Below are 19,360 nucleotides of genomic sequence, written 5' to 3' on the forward strand. Positions count from 1 at the left end.
GGAAAATGGGTTAAATTTAGTTTACCCCTATGAAGTTTCAATAGTTTTTCAATTCAAACGCTAATATTTAAAAATTGACAATGCACTCCCTAATATTTCAAAAAATTTAAATTTAGACCTTTCGTTACTAATTTTTGTCAATTTAGACGGAAATCTATGAAATTACATAATAACTCTCAATGTTTTTTTTTTAAATTTCCGTCAAATTAAATGAAAATTAATAACGAAGGGTCGGAATTAAAAATGTTTGAAACATTCATAATTACCCTCAATGCTTTTTTTAAATTTTCATCAAATTAGATGAAAATTGGTAACGGAGGATCTTAATTAAAAATGTTTAAAACATTAGAGGGTTGCATTGCTAATTTTTAAACATTAGGGTTCGAATTAAGGGAATAAAATAAATTTAACCCATATAAAATATATAATATATGCAATAAGGGGAAAAGATAGTGACACGGCCCGCCGAATTTGCTGCTCAGATGCGATTTGCGTCATTGAATGAGGGTTGTCTTTTGGTGCTTTCATTGACTATAAATTTGCTATCCACCGACCAAATTTATCATTCTCACGTTCTACGGGCTCAAGCATTCAATTCCAACCTGTACTTTGGGCTTGGGCCTTGGGCTTGAAAGCCGGCCAGAACTGTCGAATGTCGAACCACCAATTTTGGTACCCACTGAATGATCCAAATTATACCCATTATAAGTTAACTGAAAAGAGAAGTGAACGACAGAAATAAGGTTAAAAATCAGAAATTTTAATCTAATACTATGTTAAACCATCACTTATTTCAAAAGTTTAAGTTGATAAAAAATGATAAATTTTATCATTTTAATTAATATTGGGTAAAGTCCACTTAACCTCCTCAAACTACCATCCCAATGACAATTTATCCTCCAAAGTATCAATTACGACAATTTATCCCTCAAACTATCAAAACAATGACAATGTACCCCCAAAATGCTAGCAAAATTACGAAATTACCCCTATATATATTCAATAAGACAAAACTACCCTTAAAATTTTGAAAAAAAAAAATTAAAACTTAGTATTTTTATTTTTATTTTTATTTTAGTAAGGGTAATTTCGTCATTTTTTTAAACTGGGGATAAATTGTCATTGAAGTGGTAGTTTGAGAGGGTTAAATAGACTTTACCCATTAATATTCTAAGTGCATTTGATGTCACTCATGTATCTTGTCCATCCACCTGCAGCCATAGCAAGGTATAAGATTTGTTTAGTCTTACAAGTAACATCTTAAATACAATCTCTTATTGGGTCTCTGCTGAAACCACATGATTTTCTAGCCTATATATATTTGGTTCTGAAATATTGCAATTGGCATATCAAGAAACTTACATATTTGCCAGATGACTTTAGAAACTCTTATGAGAATCACTGCTCAGTTGGGTTTATGACTTGGTATGGTTTATGTGTTAATTAGTTGAACTTCTTCAAATAAAAGCTTAACCTTTTGAGTTTGAGGTTTTAATAGAAAAGCAGATTTATTGAATGCCAGAATTTCTTGGGGGGTATGCCCAGAAATGTAGCTAATGTGCTCTTAAATACCCTTTTCTAGATTAGGAATAGGGTTAACTCTTTGTTTAAATTTCAATCCTTCCCTGCCAATTTGTGAGGAATAGGGTTAACTCTTTGTTTAAATTTCAATCCTTCCCTGCCAATTTGTGAGGATGGATCTCGAGGTCGGACGATGTTATTAGGCTCTTTTTGTTTATCAGCTGTGTTTGTGGTCCGTTTGGATTTATAGTTTCAAAATATGCGATTTAAAATTTAGCAATTTAAAAGCGTGTGATTTTAAAAACATAGTTAAACGTTTGGGAAATCACAAATTGACCTTTAAAATCACATTTTAGGTTTTGAAATCGTGTGTTTTTTAAAACGCATCCTCTTACCCGTGATTTGAAACTACTAGTTTTTCTAATATTTCAAATCGTAATTTTTTAAAAACGCACGTCTAAACAATACACTTTTACAATTTTATTTAAAATTATGCTTTTGGCCTACGAAATCACATAATCAAACAGATTCTTTGCTTGTGCTTGTTTTGGGCCCAATTTGAGTTGACTTGTTCAGCTTCCTTGGTTTGTATTTTAGGCTGATTTTTCAGTCCTGCCTTTGCATATGTTACATAATTTTTTCATTCCCCTTTCTTTGCCTGTCATTAATTACATTGATATCCTAATTTGAGTTGTTCTTTAGTTTCTAAGGTTGTTTATATCCAAATTTGATGTTATTACTGTTATCCCCAGCCCAAGCTCCTAAGAGGCAGTTGGCCAGATCTCACTCACACAAGGACATCTCAATTTTCAAGGGCTGATGTTATAATGTCTACTTCATCGAATTTTTTAGCATAAAATTTGGGTAAATTGTAATTTAACATAGTATTAGACCAAATATTATGTCTTCTAACCTTGACTATATAATTTATCCCTCATTTCAATTAAAATAGTTCACGTATTTTTTGATTTTACACATAAGAGTGAGTGTTAAAATATTTAATTTAAATGGATCAGGCTTACATGCTGTTATTTTAATAATAACATGTAAGGTGTAATTTAATCAACAGTCAAGATTGAATCTTAAAGTTAACTTACTTTTAGAAGCTTTTAATATGAGAGAGAGAGAGAGAGAGAAAATGAAGAGAGATTTTGAGAAATTCAATCTTGACCGTTGATTAAACTACAGCATACATGCTGTTATTTTAATAAGATCATGTAAGCCGAATCCAATTTAAATGATTAAATTCACTTTTAAGATAGGTGGTGATTGAGTGATCCAATTGGGTGAAAGCGGAGGAGTTGATGAACTAGTGATCTCAAGAGAAGTGGCCCTTTATAGGTTTGGACTTGAAGAAATACCATGTTTATTGATTAGGATTGAATGTTGATTGATTGTAAAAGTGAAAGCACTAGCAATTTTCATAAGCATAAGTCACTTTTTATTAATTTTATAGTAACCAAATCATAATTACAGCAGCATCATTATAAATAAAGGAAAATAACAATCAGTACTGATCGTGAGTCTTTCCACTCTTCACTCACCTAATTTATTGAGTAGTAGTACTAAAGCAATACTTATTTCCTAAGGAATAGGCTTCTTGATGATTGGTTTGTGAAATGGGAGTGGAGGCAAAAGTGGCTTCTTATGAAATGGAATTGGATGGAGAAGTGGTTTCTTGGAAAAGGGATGTGGAGGAAATGGTTTTTTGAAATCTGGAATTGGTGGAAGAAATGGCTTCTTAAAATCTGGAATAGGTGGTGGAAGTGGCTTCTTGAAGATTGGAATTGGTGGTGGTAACGGCTTATTGAAAATTGGAACTTTTGGTGGAAATGGCTTCTTGAAAAAAGGATGCTCATGTGGAATTGGTTTCTTGAAAATAGGAATAGGTGGTGGAAGTGGTTTCTCGAAAACTGGAACAGGTGGTGGAAGTGGCTTCTTATAAATTGGAATGGACGGTGGAAAAGGCTTCTTATAAATTGGAATAGGTGGTGGAAGTGGCTTCTTATAAATTGGGATGGACGGTGGAAAAGGCTTCTTATAAATTGGAATTGATGGTGGAAGGGGCTTCTTATAAATTGGAATAGGTGGTGGAAGGTGCTTCTTAAATGGTGGAAGTGGTTTCTTGAAGTACGGGGCATGTGGAAGATGTTTCTTGAAATAAAATTTCTCTTCTGGGTTGAGATCTGCAGCCACTTCTTCAATTTGAGGCTTTCCATCATTGGTTACAGTGAGCCCTGCACAAACACATAACACAAGATCAGGGTGATTCACCCATAATTTTATATGATGCAAGAATGTCAATGTTAAAATATCGAGTAATGCTACTTTTCACATACATTTCATATCGATAGTGTGTTTAAGTAGTTTTTTATGTCAGTTACTAAAAAAAAAAAAGTTACTTAAAATATAACATGTTAGCCGATATGATAAATAGGTGTGAAATGTAACATTATTCTAAAATATCATATGGCTACTACCAAGAGATTTTCTGTATTGTTTTTTTTTTTTTTTCAACCATCTATGCTTAATTCCACTCTCTCCCTTCATTTTTTTGGTAAAAAACTTGAAATTAAATCTAAATCATTGAAAAAATGATAGAAAATATCCTTGTTGTCTTTTGAGAACAAATGTATTAAAAGTACTTTAAGCTCCTTAACGCATATTGCAATCCTAAGCATGCTTATAATGTATTTTAAGTAACTTTCCGTGTCAGTCGCTTAAAATACGTAATATCATAAACGTAAGTACTAGTAGCTGCTAGTCAATTTTGAGAACAAACATGTACCTGAAGGGGCCTCACCATAGCAGCTCACAGCAAGCAAGCAGCACACCAAGAAGCTCAGAAGAGCCCCTTGGAAAATGGACGTAATCCGCATACTGAATAGCCCTCCTTATACCAGCTGACACAGATGACAGCTTAATTAACAGTTTGAATCTGCAAACTTCTGCAGTTTGTGTGTTTGTTTCAATGCTTGAGTGACTTCTTTTGAGTCCCATCGGCCTTTCTTCTTATATTGCGAGCCTTTTGAAGCTGTTTAAGCGGCTCACCTACGCTGCACTAATTAAGGGGCTTTTCATCATTTCATGCCTTCATGCAAGCTACGAAGATTATGGACCATACACAAAGATAGTGACAGACAGACTGACAGTGCATATATGCCGCCGAATTTGCTGCTCAGATGCCATTTTCTTCATTAAATGTGCTCCCCCAATCACAATATTATAATTTATATGCTGCATATCCTGTGTCTTCTTGTGCTTTTGTTCTCCACCATGTATCGAGCAAGGCAGAATTCTCACGTTCTACTGGTTGAGCCATGCAGTAGTATAGTTGAAATTTTCTTGAAATGATATGTAGTAAGTTTGCAGGTTTTTGCATCAAAAATTCAAAATGGTAAAATTAAGGTTATTAAAGGGAAGGTTTGATTTTGCTTTTTAGGGTTTAAAAATGACTTCAATATAAACTTTTAACCATGAGCTTTGGTTTGAAATCTTGATGGAAACCATTGTCAAACCACCTCCAGCTAATTTGGAGTGGTCCGACCACCTCCTATATTTTTTCTTTATCTTTTTATATTTGTATTATTGGGGACATGTGTCATATTAATATTGCTAAGTTATTGGTCACCAGGGGTGGTAAGTTATTGGTCATTTATGCTTACTACTGAGAGTTTTAAAAGTATGTTTGGAATTGTGTTTGAAAAATAAAGTTTTTAAGTAAAAAAAAAAAATCTTTTTTGGCTAAAACTTTATTTTGAAGCTTTTGACAAATGTGTTTTGACCATTTTTAGGCTTTTTAGACTTTTAAAAGCGTTTTCAATTTTTTTTTATCAAACGACTACTTTTTTTCTTCAAATAAATTTTTTTAGTGTTAAACGTACTTTTAAGCTCCTTAAGTGCACACCCAAATAAGCCCTAAGTCACTTTTTAATCATTAGGGAGCTTATTACACATCATTTTGTATTTTTGCCTTAAAATAAAGAAAAGCAAGTGAGAGCTAAACTTGATTTTTCTGTGCCATTGTACTTATAATTTATTTATTTATTTTTCGTTGTTGTAAACAGGCTTCAATCCCCAATGCACAGTGATACTGATAACTCTCTCTCTTGTTTTTTTTTTTAATAATTTTTATTATTATTATTATTATTATTATTTAAAAAAAAAAGGGTCCAATATCATTAGATTATACAATCAATTTTGATCATATTCATTAATGGGAAGTAGGATCCACTGGCAAATAATAAGGACTTTCATTTAACTAACAAAGAAAAAGATGGTTCTTGCAGATATGGCCCATATTGTTAGGAGTTGGACCTATAAATGTGGTACTCAATATCATAAATTCGCTGACCAGCAGAACCTATAAGAACAAGGCAAAATGTTTGAATAGTCCATCTCCAGCAATTTGTTGTTCATATTTCCACCGGCCTATTGATTGATCAAATAGGTACATCTCATAATAACTCTTTTACATTTATTATAATAATTATTAGCAATTTAAACAATAAAATTGCTGAAAATTTAATCCAAAATGTTTAAAATATACTACGATTTTTATTGTAATTCTCTTAATTATGGGTGAAATAACCAAACAATAAAGAGATAAGTATGGTAAATTCACTGTACACAACATGGCCATACTATTATGGGATGTGGCATCTTGAAAACTATATGTGGGATCTTAAGCACTGCATTTGGGACACATAATGCGATTATAATAAACAGCAACCCATCTATTGGAGGTGGAGTTATTTTTGCTTTGATAAAGAAATTCTGAGTAGGAGAAAATTTATTCAAGTCAGTCTATTAAATTTATATATATTTTTTTAGAGTATTTGATTTTTATGTGCATTTTAAAAATGTTTATGAGAATCACGTGCTCCAATAACATATGTCACATGTCCTATTAATCATGTGAAAAAGAGAAATATTTTGTTTTCATCTTCCCCATCTTTGTACAAGAGATAGACAAATCTATTATTGAATCTAATGGATCACATGTGTGTTGCCTAGATTTAATGGTGGATTTGCACAAAAGATGGACAATAGATGAATTTGTAACATTTCTTCATTAAAAATGTGATTTTCCAAACAATGTGTCAAATCTACATGATACTTACTGTATTAGCAAGTAAAACATGAATTGCCACATAGCAATTTATATGGTACTTATCATATTTACAAACAAACATCAAAGTAGCATTTACCATTAGGGGTGAGCAAAACCCGCCCAAACCCGCAATACCCAACCCATCTGACCCAACCCGCCCTGCAAAGACCGAATTTTAGTGTTAAAATCGCGAATCCAGGTTGGGTACTTGATTACCCGTTCGGGGCAGGGTGGGTCTCGGGTATATTTTTTTTACCAACCCGGATACCCGCCCCGCCCCGTACCCTTTAACCCTAAAACGTTAAAAACCCTAAGCCGCGGCACACTTCACTTTCTTCTTCTTTTTGTTTTTTTTTTTCCTTCTTTCACTTATCAAACCTTGCAGCCGCACACCTTCACTATCTTTCTTCTTTCTTTTCTTTTTTTCTTTTTTTCTTTTTTCTTCCTTCCTTTTCCACTTCTCAGCTTTATATATATATATTTTTTTTCTCTTCTTCTATCTTTCTTCACTTCCTTTTCTTCTTCTTCTCTCTTTCTTTCTTCACTTTCTAACCTTGCCGCCGCTCAGTCAGCCCAACCTGCCCCGCAAAACCCGAGACCCGGCGGATTTTGTTTACTGTATCCGGGTCTCGGGTATGAAAAATCATACCCGCATGTTACGGGTCGGGTGTTCGAAATAGCCAATACCCAACCCAATCCGACCCCCGCACACTTCTATTTATTCAAAATTCAAAGGAACCATGTGACTTGTGAGAGGCCCTATTTGGTCGATCTGCGTGGCCCGCAGCTTGGGTATTGGAGGCAGCCCAAACTTTTTCTTGATCCGGGCCAATCAATAAAAAACCCAAGTCACGGATACCTCATTGACAATTGGATCAGGGTCGGGTAATCCAATTTGTTTGGGTATAGTCTTCCAGTTCCAGCTCCAGGGACTGAAAATCGACACTCAAAACTAGTCAAGAACAGTGGACGCGCCACCTTATAAAGGCCAGCAACGACACCGTTCGGCACTATCTGTAAGGTTTTGCTCCCCAAGCTTTCAATTATATTTTCACTATTGTTGTTAAACAAAAGTTTTTTTTTTGAAATAGAGAAGTTAAGAGAAAAAAAAAAAAATCAAAAGAAGGTGTTTTATTCAAATTCATTTCCCTTAATCCTCAAAAAAAGTGTCACTTTGACATGTTATGGCATAAATAAATATATAATATATGCTTGAATATTTGTTAATATGTATAAATATGTGTATTTTTCTCTTTTTGTATATTTAAGCATACACAATGGTGTAATGTGCTAATTGGGTTTTTCTAACTAATCGGTTTTGTCTTTGTAGGTGAGGTTTCTTGCTGTAAGTGTCTCCAAGTATTTGTAGTGACAAATTTTGTTCCTGTTTCATCTCCATGAAATTTGTGAGTTTCTTTCTGCATAGTTAACTTTAATAAACATACACATGTATATTTTTCTTTTGTATATGTGCTATATGTATGTATGTGCATACACAATGGTGGAATAGGTTAATTGGGTTTTTCTAACTAATGGGTTTTATTTATCTTGATGAACAGAATTTTTTTAGGTAAAGTTTCTTGCTGTTAGAGTCTCTCAAGTATTTGCAGGGACGAATCCTGTTCATCTCTATGAAATTTGTGAGTTTTCTTCTGCACAATTAACGTTAATAAACATACATAAATACCTGTTTGTTGTGTCTGCTTGGTGTGTGTGAATAGATATACATAAGCATATGTATATATAAAGCTTTTATTTTGGGGAATTAATATGTTTCATCTTTTTGCAGACATGTTTGAGCAAAGGTGGGGGTTTCCAATTCCCACCGTGTCACATGCTCAACGTATGTGGGGTTAGGATCTTATTTGATTGTCCATTAGACCTTTCAGCGCTTACAATATTTTCTACTGTTCCCACTGGTCTTGATGTGGCGGTAGATGATCAAAAGGCGGCTTTGTTACAAATTTGTAGTACTTCGGATTCGGAATCTATGACCCAAAAAAGGCAGAAAATCGAGAAGCCCCTCAATGTAAATGATTTGATTTGTGCAGTGCCTTGGTACAAAACTGTTAGGAATTTGCACCTGTGGAATGTGTCCTTCATAGATATCGTATTAATCTCAAGCCCAATGGGTATGCTAGGATTACCGTTTCTTACTCAAATGAAGGGATTTTCTGCTAAGGTATGAAAGAATGAGGTTGTGATATTAATTTATCCTTCCGCAATAATATAGATAGATACGATTATATTAATTTTGGTTTGTAAATTTGCCAGATATACGTGACTGAGGTAACAGCTAGACTTGGGCAGCTTTTGATGGAGGATCTTGTGTCCATGCATATGGAGTTCAGGGAGTTTTATGGACCTGAGGGGTCTAATTTCCCTCACTGGATGGAGCGGGAAGAGCTTGACCTGCAGCCATCTGCACTGAGAGAAGTAGTTTTAGGCAAAGATGGGGCGGAGCTGGGTGGTTGGAAGCCCTTGTTCAGGTAACTGATGTTTCATTTGATAGTCTATAGAGATGTTTCTTGATAGAACTTTTGTAGTGGCATACTTGCTATCCATCCCTGTCTAGAATCACTAATTATGAATTTTCTAGTACTAAGTCATTGCTAAGCAAAGTGTTGATTGAAAGAGAGAACTTTTTGGTCAATTTTGAACCATGATAACAAAATTTGATTCTGAAACAAAATTCAGACTATCAGATAATTTTACTCTATTCTTTCCTGGTTTTCCATCTCTCATCTTGTAGTAATGTGCTTTACATAACCTTTTGTACGCAGTAGCCATATCTTCTAGGCTCTTTTATTAGAAAAATGTGTTCTGAAGGTCAATTTCTTTTATTTATTTTTTAAAATTTTTGCTTGTGTGCAAATCATGTTGTATTGAGGAACGGTTAAACGGAAGCCAAGTTTGCTGGGATTAGAGCGTTGCAGTTAACTATCTTTTCGGTATGCTCTGTAGCATGTTCTTTTCCTAGAAGATTATATATATATTTATATGGAGCTTAATTGGCATAGACACATGAAATATGCACAAAGTGGATATGATTGTTACCATAAATCAGGGCAATTCTATTCTCAACTATCAATCGAAGTTAAGATCCTGTATTTGAGGATGTAATAAGTGGACCTTCTCAGTGCAGCTGACGTGAAGGATTGCTTGCAGAAGGTTCAGACACTTAGATATGCTGAAGAGGTCTGCTACAATGGCACATTGGTCATAAAGGCATTCAGCTCTGGTTTAGAAATAGGCGCCTGTAATTGGTCCATAAATGGTCCAAAAAGAGACATTGCTTTTATTTCAAGCTCTATCTTTGCTCCTGCTCATGCGATGAGTTTCGATTACCGTGCTCTTCAAGGGAATGACATCATATTATATTCAGATTTTTCATCCCTTGATGCTGTGGAAGAGGTTGAGGATGATGATGGTTACTCTGTTCTAACAACTAACAGTTTGTCATCTCTCAGGTATTATCACTTCCATGATATTGGCAGTTTTCTTGTGAGGTTCTATGCTTTTCACTGGATGCTGTATTTCAGCTATTATATTTTCAGATTTTATTTTTTTTACAAGCTTACAGCTGTCTTATAAATGCTCAAATGGTAATATCGAAACTTTCTGCCTTTGTGATTAACTTCTGTAGCAATGATAATAAAATTTGGGAAGAGTCTGCCGAATCCATACTTAATTCTGATGAGCATTTAGAAGAAAGGGAGAAACTATCTTATCTGTGCTCCTGCGCTACAGATTCTCTTAAAGCTGGTGGCTCAGTCCTTATTTCCATCAATCGAGTTGGAGTTGTTCTACAACTTTTGGAGCAGATATCAGCTTCACTAGAATCTTTGAATCCGAAGGTAGATATTTACTCTTTTTGCTTTGGCTAATATAATTTTTGGTTCCTCCAACTTTGAGTTCACTGTCAATGTAGTCCATGAAGTCCTTAGAGAATTTAATCCTTAAAGTTTTCATTTGTTGTCGATTTAACACTTTTGTTTAAACCTGTTAACTGATATGCTGTTAATTTTGACATGTTACTCATGTGTTCGTCATTTAGAGAAAATGAAAATAATAATAAGAAAAAAACTTTAAAAAGAAGAAAGAAGAAGAGAAAGGGAGGAAGGTGGAAAGATACCTTATTAGAGGAGGAATTAAACTGAAAAATAAAAATAAAAAAAGAATGTCCCCAGATCAAGAAATCCCAAAATTAAGCATGCTTCAAAATCAAGACTTGAAACAAACAAATTAAGAAAAGAAAAAAAAAAGAAAAGAAGCATCAGCTCATGCGATGAAGATACATTCCATGACTATGAAGGAAAAGTAGAAGAAGAATCAAACCCAACTCAATCTCACTCTCTGAATGTCCTAGAATTATCTCCACAAGCATTTATCATGTCAAAATAGCATATGATTACAGGGTTCAGAAATTTCTAAAACAACTGACTCAAAAGTAATTGGGCTTGAAGAAGAAGATACTTTGTTTGCTGTATGGGAAGCCAACTGTATGATCGAGGTTGTAAACTGAAGCCTTTGCTACTTGCAAGCAGTGTCATTCCTTTGATGATTCAGCACCAAAGTAAGGTGAAGGAGATATAAAACTTCACTAATAACTAAAGAGATATAATTGACAAAAGAAGTTATTACAGCAAAAACTAGAAGACTTAAATTTACTTCAGAAATAACCCTCTCCAATCAACAACAACGGTGAAATGTGCAATACTGATGTCAAAGCCTTGGCTTACTGCTTTAGTGGGACACACTTCTTAATTCGATAAACAGATTGTTAACTCATCTTGTAGGTTCCTATATATGTTATTTCTTCAGTGGCTGAAGAACTCTTGGCATTCACAAATGTCATTCCAGAATGGCTATGCAAAGAGCGGCAAGAAAAGGTAAAACAGATTTTTGGCTTATTGTTTCCAGCTTGCTGAAGCTTATCTTGATGTACAAAATTCTAGAGTTAGGCATCATACTTACTATCTTGATTGGTGTCGCAGCTGTTTTCTGGTAAGCCATTATTTGCACATGTTGAGCTCATAAAAGAGAACAAGCTTCATGTGTTTCCTGCTGTTCATTCACCAAAACTGTTGTAAGATCTATCCTTCTTTCTTTTTTTCTCATTTAAATGCTTGCGATGAATTTCCTGGCTAGCAATTGTCAAAGTTTTCTCATTCACATTACTTTCAACGGTATTATTTTTTTTTATCCTTGTTGTAGCCTAACAATTTCTTGGTATTGAATATCTTCACAAGATTTTATCAAACAAACTTGAATTTTTAGCTTGTATTATAATGTTTTTGTTCACCGCCTCAAAATTGTTTTCTCTAAAATTGTTGATATTATTACTATAATACTTCTTATAGCATATTATAAGCAACACTGAAATTACCTATAAGAGAATAAACATTTCAAACTATTTCCTTATGGTGTTACTTAAATTTGATTTGAAACCAAAACATACATGTTATTCTGGATGCTTCTTTGAAACTTTTTACAGCCTTAACTTCATATTTAATTGTTATAATGCTCATAGGTGTCAGTTTCTGGGATATGTTTGCTGGAAATGTAACAACATTAACCCAAAAACCCCTCAGAAACCTTATCTTCTAACTTGAAAAGGTGTGAAGTCGAGAGTCTTCCCTAATAAAATTCGAAGGTTAGAGAAAATTCCAATGACCTGTTTGCAGAGGTTTTGTGTGTGTTTTCTTTGTTTCTTTTTTTCCTCTTCTATATCTTCAGCCAGCTGTCTGTCTTATTATCTATCTCTCTCTCTCTCTCTCTCTCTCTATTTTTGTTCTACTCTTCCTGGTTCATCATTTTCTCTTTGTGGAACATTGTTTACACACCTTTTAGGTAACAACGCATCAAAAGACAAGATATACCTGTGATAAGAAAATAGTCTGCAGTTAAACACTACTGAATGATCATGTTGGCCTTATTACCAACCTGTACCATATGTAATCTGTTTTCACTACTCAAAACTGACATTTTGTACATAGAACTAATTGGCAGGAACCATGCATTGTATTTTGTCCTCACTGGAGTCTGCGACTTGGTCCAGTTGTTCATTTACTTCGACGTTGGCTTGGGGATCCGAACTCTTTGCTTATTCTAGAGGTGCTAATTTATTTTAAGAATAATTTCACTGACTTGCATGCTTGCTTATCTAGTTATATTTCACCAAGATAATCAATTGCATGTTTTATTTGAAACTTATCACCATATGATATAATTGGGATGGCTTTATTAAAAAGCATAAGATGAATGTAAATATGCAGAGTGGACTGGATGCTGAGCTGGCACTCTTACCTTTCCAGCCAATGGTAATGAAGGTTCTTCAATGCTCATTTCTCTCTGGAATAAAGTAAGAGTTACTTTTTTCCATCCTTTATTTGTGGTTCTGTGTTAATAAAATTGACATTACTTTGCTCAAATACACTCAGTTGCCTATCTCTTTTTGTCTCCTTGATCCTTCCTCTCTCTCTCTCACATTCTCTCATATATGCACTTCTTTTTTTTTCTTTTTGTCGGTAAAATTCTTAAATCTGAAGACAGCCTACTAAGTAGTAAGCACACAACACCTGGTGCCACCTAAGGGATCAACCAGGTTTGAAGTCTAGAATGTTGAAATAACTCTGCACAATTGACCCTTCATATGTGTCCACGTTCTTCAAGAATTCTGACACAAGAACAGATCTCTTGAATGGAGTCTGTATTATTTGGATATGCGGATTTTTGTCATTAACAACATCGAGTGGAAGAAATATATTGTTTGGCCCTTGCACCACCAAACATAAGTTACTTGTGTAGCTGTTTGCATTTTAAAAATACGTCATCCTGATTGAATACTCATTATCGGCAAAAGGGCTATTAGGATAATGTTATCTTGCATTATTTTCCAAAAAGAAAAAATGAAAAAGTGCTTCTGTACAAAAATTTGAAGTGCCATAAGACTCTTTTGCACCTAGCAAACTGTTCAGGTTTAAGGGCCAAAAGATTTCTACTTTTTCTTAAAACACCACTGAACTTAATTGTTCAATTTACTACTTTATTTTGACCTTTATCTCCTTTTTGTAGATTGAGAAAAGTTCTGCCTTTGCTGAAGATATTGCAGCCAAAAATAACTCTGGTAATTTTTTCAACTTGTCGTGTTATGCCTGTATTTTTTGGGTTAATAGCATTTTTCCTATTTTCCAGTTAATAGCACTTTTCTACCTTGTACTTTCAAACATTTGCAATTTCCTCCCTAAAATAGAAAATACTGTAATGAAATCCATAATTTCAAATCAATTTAGTTAAAAGTAACCATATAGGGATCATGTGCTTATCACGTGAGCTCTTTCCCTTCCAAATCCAGAAAAAAAAAAAGAAAAAAAAAAAGGGATGCTGGAAAAAATTCATTCAAAAAATAATGTCTTTAAGGATCCTTATCCTTAAAACAGTGTGGGGGACATTGCAGAACGATTTGAAATAAGGGGATGGATTGAAAAAAAATTTAGTTTAGGAAAGGTATCACAAATGTCCTGGTAGTTTATGGTATAAAATTTCTTAATTTGGAATGAGATTTTATTGAGCTAATTAGTTCTCTCTCCTTTTCTATGCTCCTTTATATAGTTGCCTGAGGATTTGAGGAAGCATATCAGTTTTACAAATGCGGATTCATTCTCAGTCTTTAACTATTCTGAAAATGAAACTTTACGTATACCAAGCTTGAAGGACAGTTCAGAACTAGAAATTGCAACAGACTTGGCTTTCCAGTTCCAGTGGAGAAGGTTGAAGCACGAAAACATGAACATAACAAGATTAAAGGGTGAGCTCTTCGTAGATCATGGCAAGCACCAGTTACTTTCTGAGAAAGAGCCTGCAAAGTCCTCCAAAAGTAGGCCACTTCTACACTGGGGTTCACCTGATTTGGAAGCACTTCTGAATACGTTATCAAAGATGGGCATTAATGCATCTATAGAACAAGGTGGGGGTAGTTGTGGATCACAAAAAACTTGTATAGTACATGTACATGATCCTAAGAAGGCTTTAATAGAAATCGGAACAACGGGGACTGTTATTAGTGCTGTTGATGAGAATTTGGCCTCCCTGATTTTTGAAGCCATCGATAGTGTTTTGGATGGCATTTAAAAGAACAGAATTTCTAGATCTTTTGTGGGATTGAGGAAAAGAAGATAGTGAAAATGAACAGAAATCATTTTTTTGGTCTGTATATGAATACCATTGTGCACAAGACTGTTGTAAATGGTTATTTATCAGTAAAATGATTCATTTAGTTGCATACTTTCTGCTGTTTCTTTTCTTTGTGGAATTGAATTTTTCTTGGAGACATGAATTATAAAGAAAAGCACATGTTTTGTTGAGTCTGAACTCTTTCCCCACGCATGGACAATTATGTGAAGGGAAGACATTTTATCATTTCAATCTTAAATGTGTTGGGTTAGGGTTGACTTATATAGTTCCATATTCATATTTCGATACGGCTACAACAACTTTTATTCCAATGATGCTTGGTATAAAACGAAGGTTGGTAGAATGATTCAGATTCTTGCTCCAAGCAAAGTCATCAAGAAGTTTTTGTAGTCTCCTGAAGTGTCACCAATAACTGCATTGTCGAGGCTGGTTTTGTACTTGTTGTAATACTCCCCTCTGATTTTCATTGTGTCGATTTCAGCTCGAGTAACAATTGTTCTTGTTAGAGAATCTTCATCTGTTCCAAGCCCAATAATGGAATTTCCTATTACCTGGTACAGTTCAAGCAACAGAGACTAGCATTAAAGATAGCTGCTAATTCCAAAACAGTCAAGAACTTTCTTCATATCAAGAAATCAAGGCTAACATTTGGATACCGGCCGCTTCAAAGATGAGCAGCATTAAAAACATAATTTTCAATCAAACTTCTATGGAAGTTCAAAGATCATGCTCCACTTCAATGACTATGTTCAAAATAACAGCTAAGTTATTTGAAAGAGGAAAACTTCTGCTGAAGTTGCAGCCAAGGAATTTCACTTTCACTTTTTTAACATTTATTGAAGGAACTGATATTTGTATGACCTGTTATGGAAGCTGCAGAGTTTGGCTAGCTAACCCTAAATTTGAGTCGACATCCATCATACTTTCTGGTCAGAATCTATCTGTAGCCTCAAGCTGCCCAAAAGGTGGACACTTGAAGCCAATTTTCAACTGAGAAGCATGATTTTGATGGCCTGTTTCAGACACTTTCTATGGTGACTGGGGACTTTGACCATTTGAATTCAATATTATGTGTCTTCAACCTTCAAAATTGTCGATTCGGCTTCTCACAAAAAGTCATGTTCAACATTCAAAGTAATCCTGGTACTAAATTGGGCATGATTCAAGAAAACCAGCATTAAAACTTCCAAAAAGGAAAACAAAGCTTTAGAAAAATGTTGTTACCATTTAGCTACCATCTCTTGCATTGAAAAGAATACCTTGTCTATATCAAGAAGAAAACTTTGGAAATGAAAACCAAAACAACATCTTGGTTGTTATAGAATTTAGGTAAGAGTTCTTCCTCTACCCATGATCTCTCATCTCTAGCAAGTCAGGGATGAGAAACAGTATGGATGAAAGAATTTACCTCTGCAAAATGCTTCTCAGGGGAATCGATGCACCAAATTACCATTTTCAAAAGAGCCTCCAAATCTCCATTCACATAGCCCTTAATATCCTGTCAAGAAAAATCTACAAATGATATTCTAAAAGAAATAAGAATAACAATATTTATAGATTAACCAATAGAAAATCTAAACCTGGTCAATGGGATTTCCATAGTTCTGCTTGTAACAGTCAAAAGTTGCTTTGAGCTGAAAGACATTCCTTGTGCAGAGTATCCACACAACACTATCACAATCTAATTGCTTTGTTCTGATGGCTTCATGTAGTGTAGCTGCTTCTGATTTAGCAACCACCATATCCACCACTTCTCTGTCATACCTATAGGAGCTCACTAGACCCACTAGAAGCTGCACAAAACTAACATTAAGAACCACAGACAGATTTCAAATTTCAGACTACTACTGCATGTAAATTGTGCAGCACAGAGCTAAACTAGTCAGTTTAGTATCAACCTGTTTAGGATTGCGTTAGGAAATCAAACTTTTATTCATAAAAAGAGTCTTAAATAGCTTTTTAGAAAAAACCTCACTTTTAAGCTTCTTCCAAAACGCAGTTTTAGGCTTTTTTAAAGCAAAAAAGTCAAAGAGATGCTTTCTAAGTAGTTTACTAAATGGATCCATTTTTGCTTGGCAAAAACTTTTTATGTATTAGAAGCACTTTTTAAGCTTTTTAACACAATCTAAAATAGGCTTTAAGTTGATGCTTTACCATTGCGTCCAATGTTTGCATCTTATGTAAATGACTTAAGGTTGCTTTACCTTTCTGAGTGGCATATCAACAGCGGATGTAATATCCTCTTCAAGTGAGCAATCAAAGAGAGAACAGTAGGCCTGCCTGACAGCCATCAGATGGTGAGGAGATGATGCACATGCTATCTCAACTATCACTCCTAGGTGTTTGATTCCTTTCTTCTTTTCTTTCAATGCATCTTTTGCCAGTTTAGCATCCCTTTCTGGGGGATCTTGTGTCCATAAAATCACTGCTTTCTGTTTCACATCAGATGACTGAGTTGTCACATATAGGGACATATACAATAACATATTTCCAGAGGCAAAGCCCATATAACAATAAGAAGTACTATGTAGTAAAATATGAATATTTTTTTCTACCACTCTCAATTAATTATCTTTAGTTAAAAAGAAAAACCCAATTAATTGCTGATTCAGAAAAAAGAAAATACCCTCTAGTTTCTCATTTAAACAAGTCCAAATATGCAGATATTTGCATAAATTGAAAACATGCAGACAAATTATATCCGAAAAGGCAAGAGAAAACATACTGCAAAATCACCAGAGAGTTCAGAATGGAGACGATCAATGAGGGATTCATTGTAAAGCTGCTGATATCTGTCTTTAATTCTCCTCCTTTGGCTTGCATTCCTGCAGCCTAATACCCAAATTATAGCCTCCTCATCGGTTCCCAGTCCTGGATTCGTTTACAAATATACATCAAGAAACTGATCCATGAACAAAAACAAGAGAAGATGAATATTCTCATTGAATTACAGCCATCTCACATTCTAGGAGGGAATAACAGGAAATCCATAAAGGAAATAGAAAATAAACTGATGCACAGACAACTAATTTACTAAATTCGAATACCCCATGAACAGAAATTCAAAAAATAGACAGAACATGCAAAATAATCGTTGTAAAATTATCATAATCCAATATCAGTGTTCTTAGTTAGTTGAGATTATGGCTTCCTTGATTTGAATTCAAGTTGAGTCATCCCATATATATATACCATATACATTAAATTAACAAAAAAAATTAATTTTTCATGAGCAAAAATTTAAATTTTATTGGGAACTAGAAAATATAAAATAATAATTATCATGTCATATTGCTAGGAGAAATGACACCCACAAACCCAACATTACGAAAACATAATTTTTATTTTTTATTTTTTATATAGATAATCACATTTCAATCTCAGTCATCCCTGATGATCACTGCAACGAATACAAGCACAAATAGAAAAGCAAAAGATTAACCCTTGGGTTGGCTTGCGCGGTAAGTCACTTGGTTAGCATCCGGTCTAAAGTTCGACTACTCGAACACAAATAATTTCTTGGTGTCACGCTTGCAGACAGAGGGACCACTTTACACGGTGTCCTAAAGATCTAATCAAGGCGGAGCCCCGAATACCCCAATTAAAAAAAACACAAAAAAAGATCCCCAGAAATGAGTAACAAAAGGAGAACATCATATGGCACTCACTAACATTCAGACAGAGAGAAAGACACACCATCAAAAGCTTTGTTGAGCCTTTCACAATCTTGGTCTGCAGAAGGAAGCACATCAGGCACTCTCAACGTGCCCATTTTTTCCCTCTCTTTCGGACTCTTTCTCCGCAACTTTTAGATTATAATTCAGTTTAGTTTCCCTCCTCGTAGGCTGGAATAATGGACTTCTCATGCATCTTTTCATTGGACGAAACTACCCTTCATCTTTGATAGAAATCGTTTTGGAATTTATTTAACTTGTGGGGCTTATATATTGATATATTCCATTTATTATTTGCTTCTCCATGTTCATGATATTTTTCTTTGGAGCACTATTTTGCTGTATTTCTATCAACTCCCCTGCCTTTTGTTTTGTTTTCTTTGTTTTTGTTTTTGTTTTTTGTTTTTTGTTTTTTTTGTTTTTTAATTTCTCCCTCAACACACGACATGAATTGTAAGACTACTCTTCATACTTATTTTATAGTAATTGACTTGGTATTTTAAGTTTTTATTATTATTGTTATTATTATTATTTTTAAGTAGTTAATACGATAAGTCATGACTTAAAACAATGTGAAGAGTACTATTACTATTAATTTCATTACAATTTACAACAATTATTCATGAATGACGAGTTTCTTTTCTTTCAACAAAATTTTCCTCCAAAATGTAATGAAGGAAATCAGTCTAGCAAATCATAAATTCTAAATGTAACGTCTAACATAAACACATCAGTTTCAATGCATGAATTAAATTTTCTATCTGCGTATGATTTATTTCCAGAGTAGGAAACGTCTAACATATATGGAAGGTCTTTTGGTTTTAGGTATTTATAAGTAGCAATAAATCTATAATAT

The 19,360-nt window shown here is 34.2% G+C and overlaps 3 protein-coding genes across 4 annotated transcripts; 1 reads left to right on the plus strand and 2 right to left on the minus strand.

Moving 5' to 3' along the window:
• Positions 1-2,939: 2,939 nt before the first annotated feature.
• On the minus strand, positions 2,940-4,512 carry LOC132180103 (proline-rich protein 2-like). 2 transcript variants are annotated; one of them, XM_059592967.1, is made up of 2 exons: positions 4,325-4,512; positions 2,940-3,758 (listed from the first exon to the last, which is right to left on the minus strand). In XM_059592967.1, exons 1-2 carry the CDS (start codon positions 4,398-4,400, stop codon positions 3,106-3,108), a joined length of 729 nt encoding a protein of 242 aa, XP_059448950.1. In that variant the 5' UTR covers positions 4,401-4,512; the 3' UTR covers positions 2,940-3,105. The 2 variants fall into 2 exon arrangements, with proteins under 2 accessions (XP_059448950.1, XP_059448945.1); XM_059592962.1 differs by having other exon boundaries at positions 4,310-4,510.
• A 2,654-nt stretch (positions 4,513-7,166) lies between these two features.
• LOC132180087 (uncharacterized) lies at positions 7,167-14,909 on the plus strand. Its single transcript, XM_059592938.1, has 13 exons — positions 7,167-7,650; positions 7,965-8,040; positions 8,194-8,274; positions 8,424-8,816; positions 8,909-9,123; positions 9,775-10,104; positions 10,281-10,491; positions 11,434-11,526; positions 11,632-11,723; positions 12,634-12,751; positions 12,913-12,998; positions 13,712-13,763; positions 14,249-14,909. Exons 3-13 carry the CDS (start codon positions 8,266-8,268, stop codon positions 14,765-14,767), a joined length of 2,118 nt encoding a protein of 705 aa, XP_059448921.1. The 5' UTR covers positions 7,167-7,650; positions 7,965-8,040; positions 8,194-8,265; the 3' UTR covers positions 14,768-14,909.
• Positions 14,910-15,128: 219 nt separating this feature from the next.
• On the minus strand, positions 15,129-18,609 carry LOC132180093 (annexin D3). The gene is made up of 6 exons (XM_059592950.1): positions 18,527-18,609; positions 17,556-17,701; positions 17,035-17,262; positions 16,411-16,623; positions 16,239-16,328; positions 15,129-15,381 (listed from the first exon to the last, which is right to left on the minus strand). Exons 1-6 carry the CDS (start codon positions 18,600-18,602, stop codon positions 15,178-15,180), a joined length of 957 nt encoding a protein of 318 aa, XP_059448933.1. The 5' UTR covers positions 18,603-18,609; the 3' UTR covers positions 15,129-15,177.
• Positions 18,610-19,360: the final 751 nt, after the last annotated feature.

The sequence above is a fragment of the Corylus avellana genome, chromosome ca1 (assembly GCF_901000735.1).
Source record: "Corylus avellana chromosome ca1, CavTom2PMs-1.0".
NCBI lineage: Eukaryota > Viridiplantae > Streptophyta > Magnoliopsida > Fagales > Betulaceae > Corylus > Corylus avellana.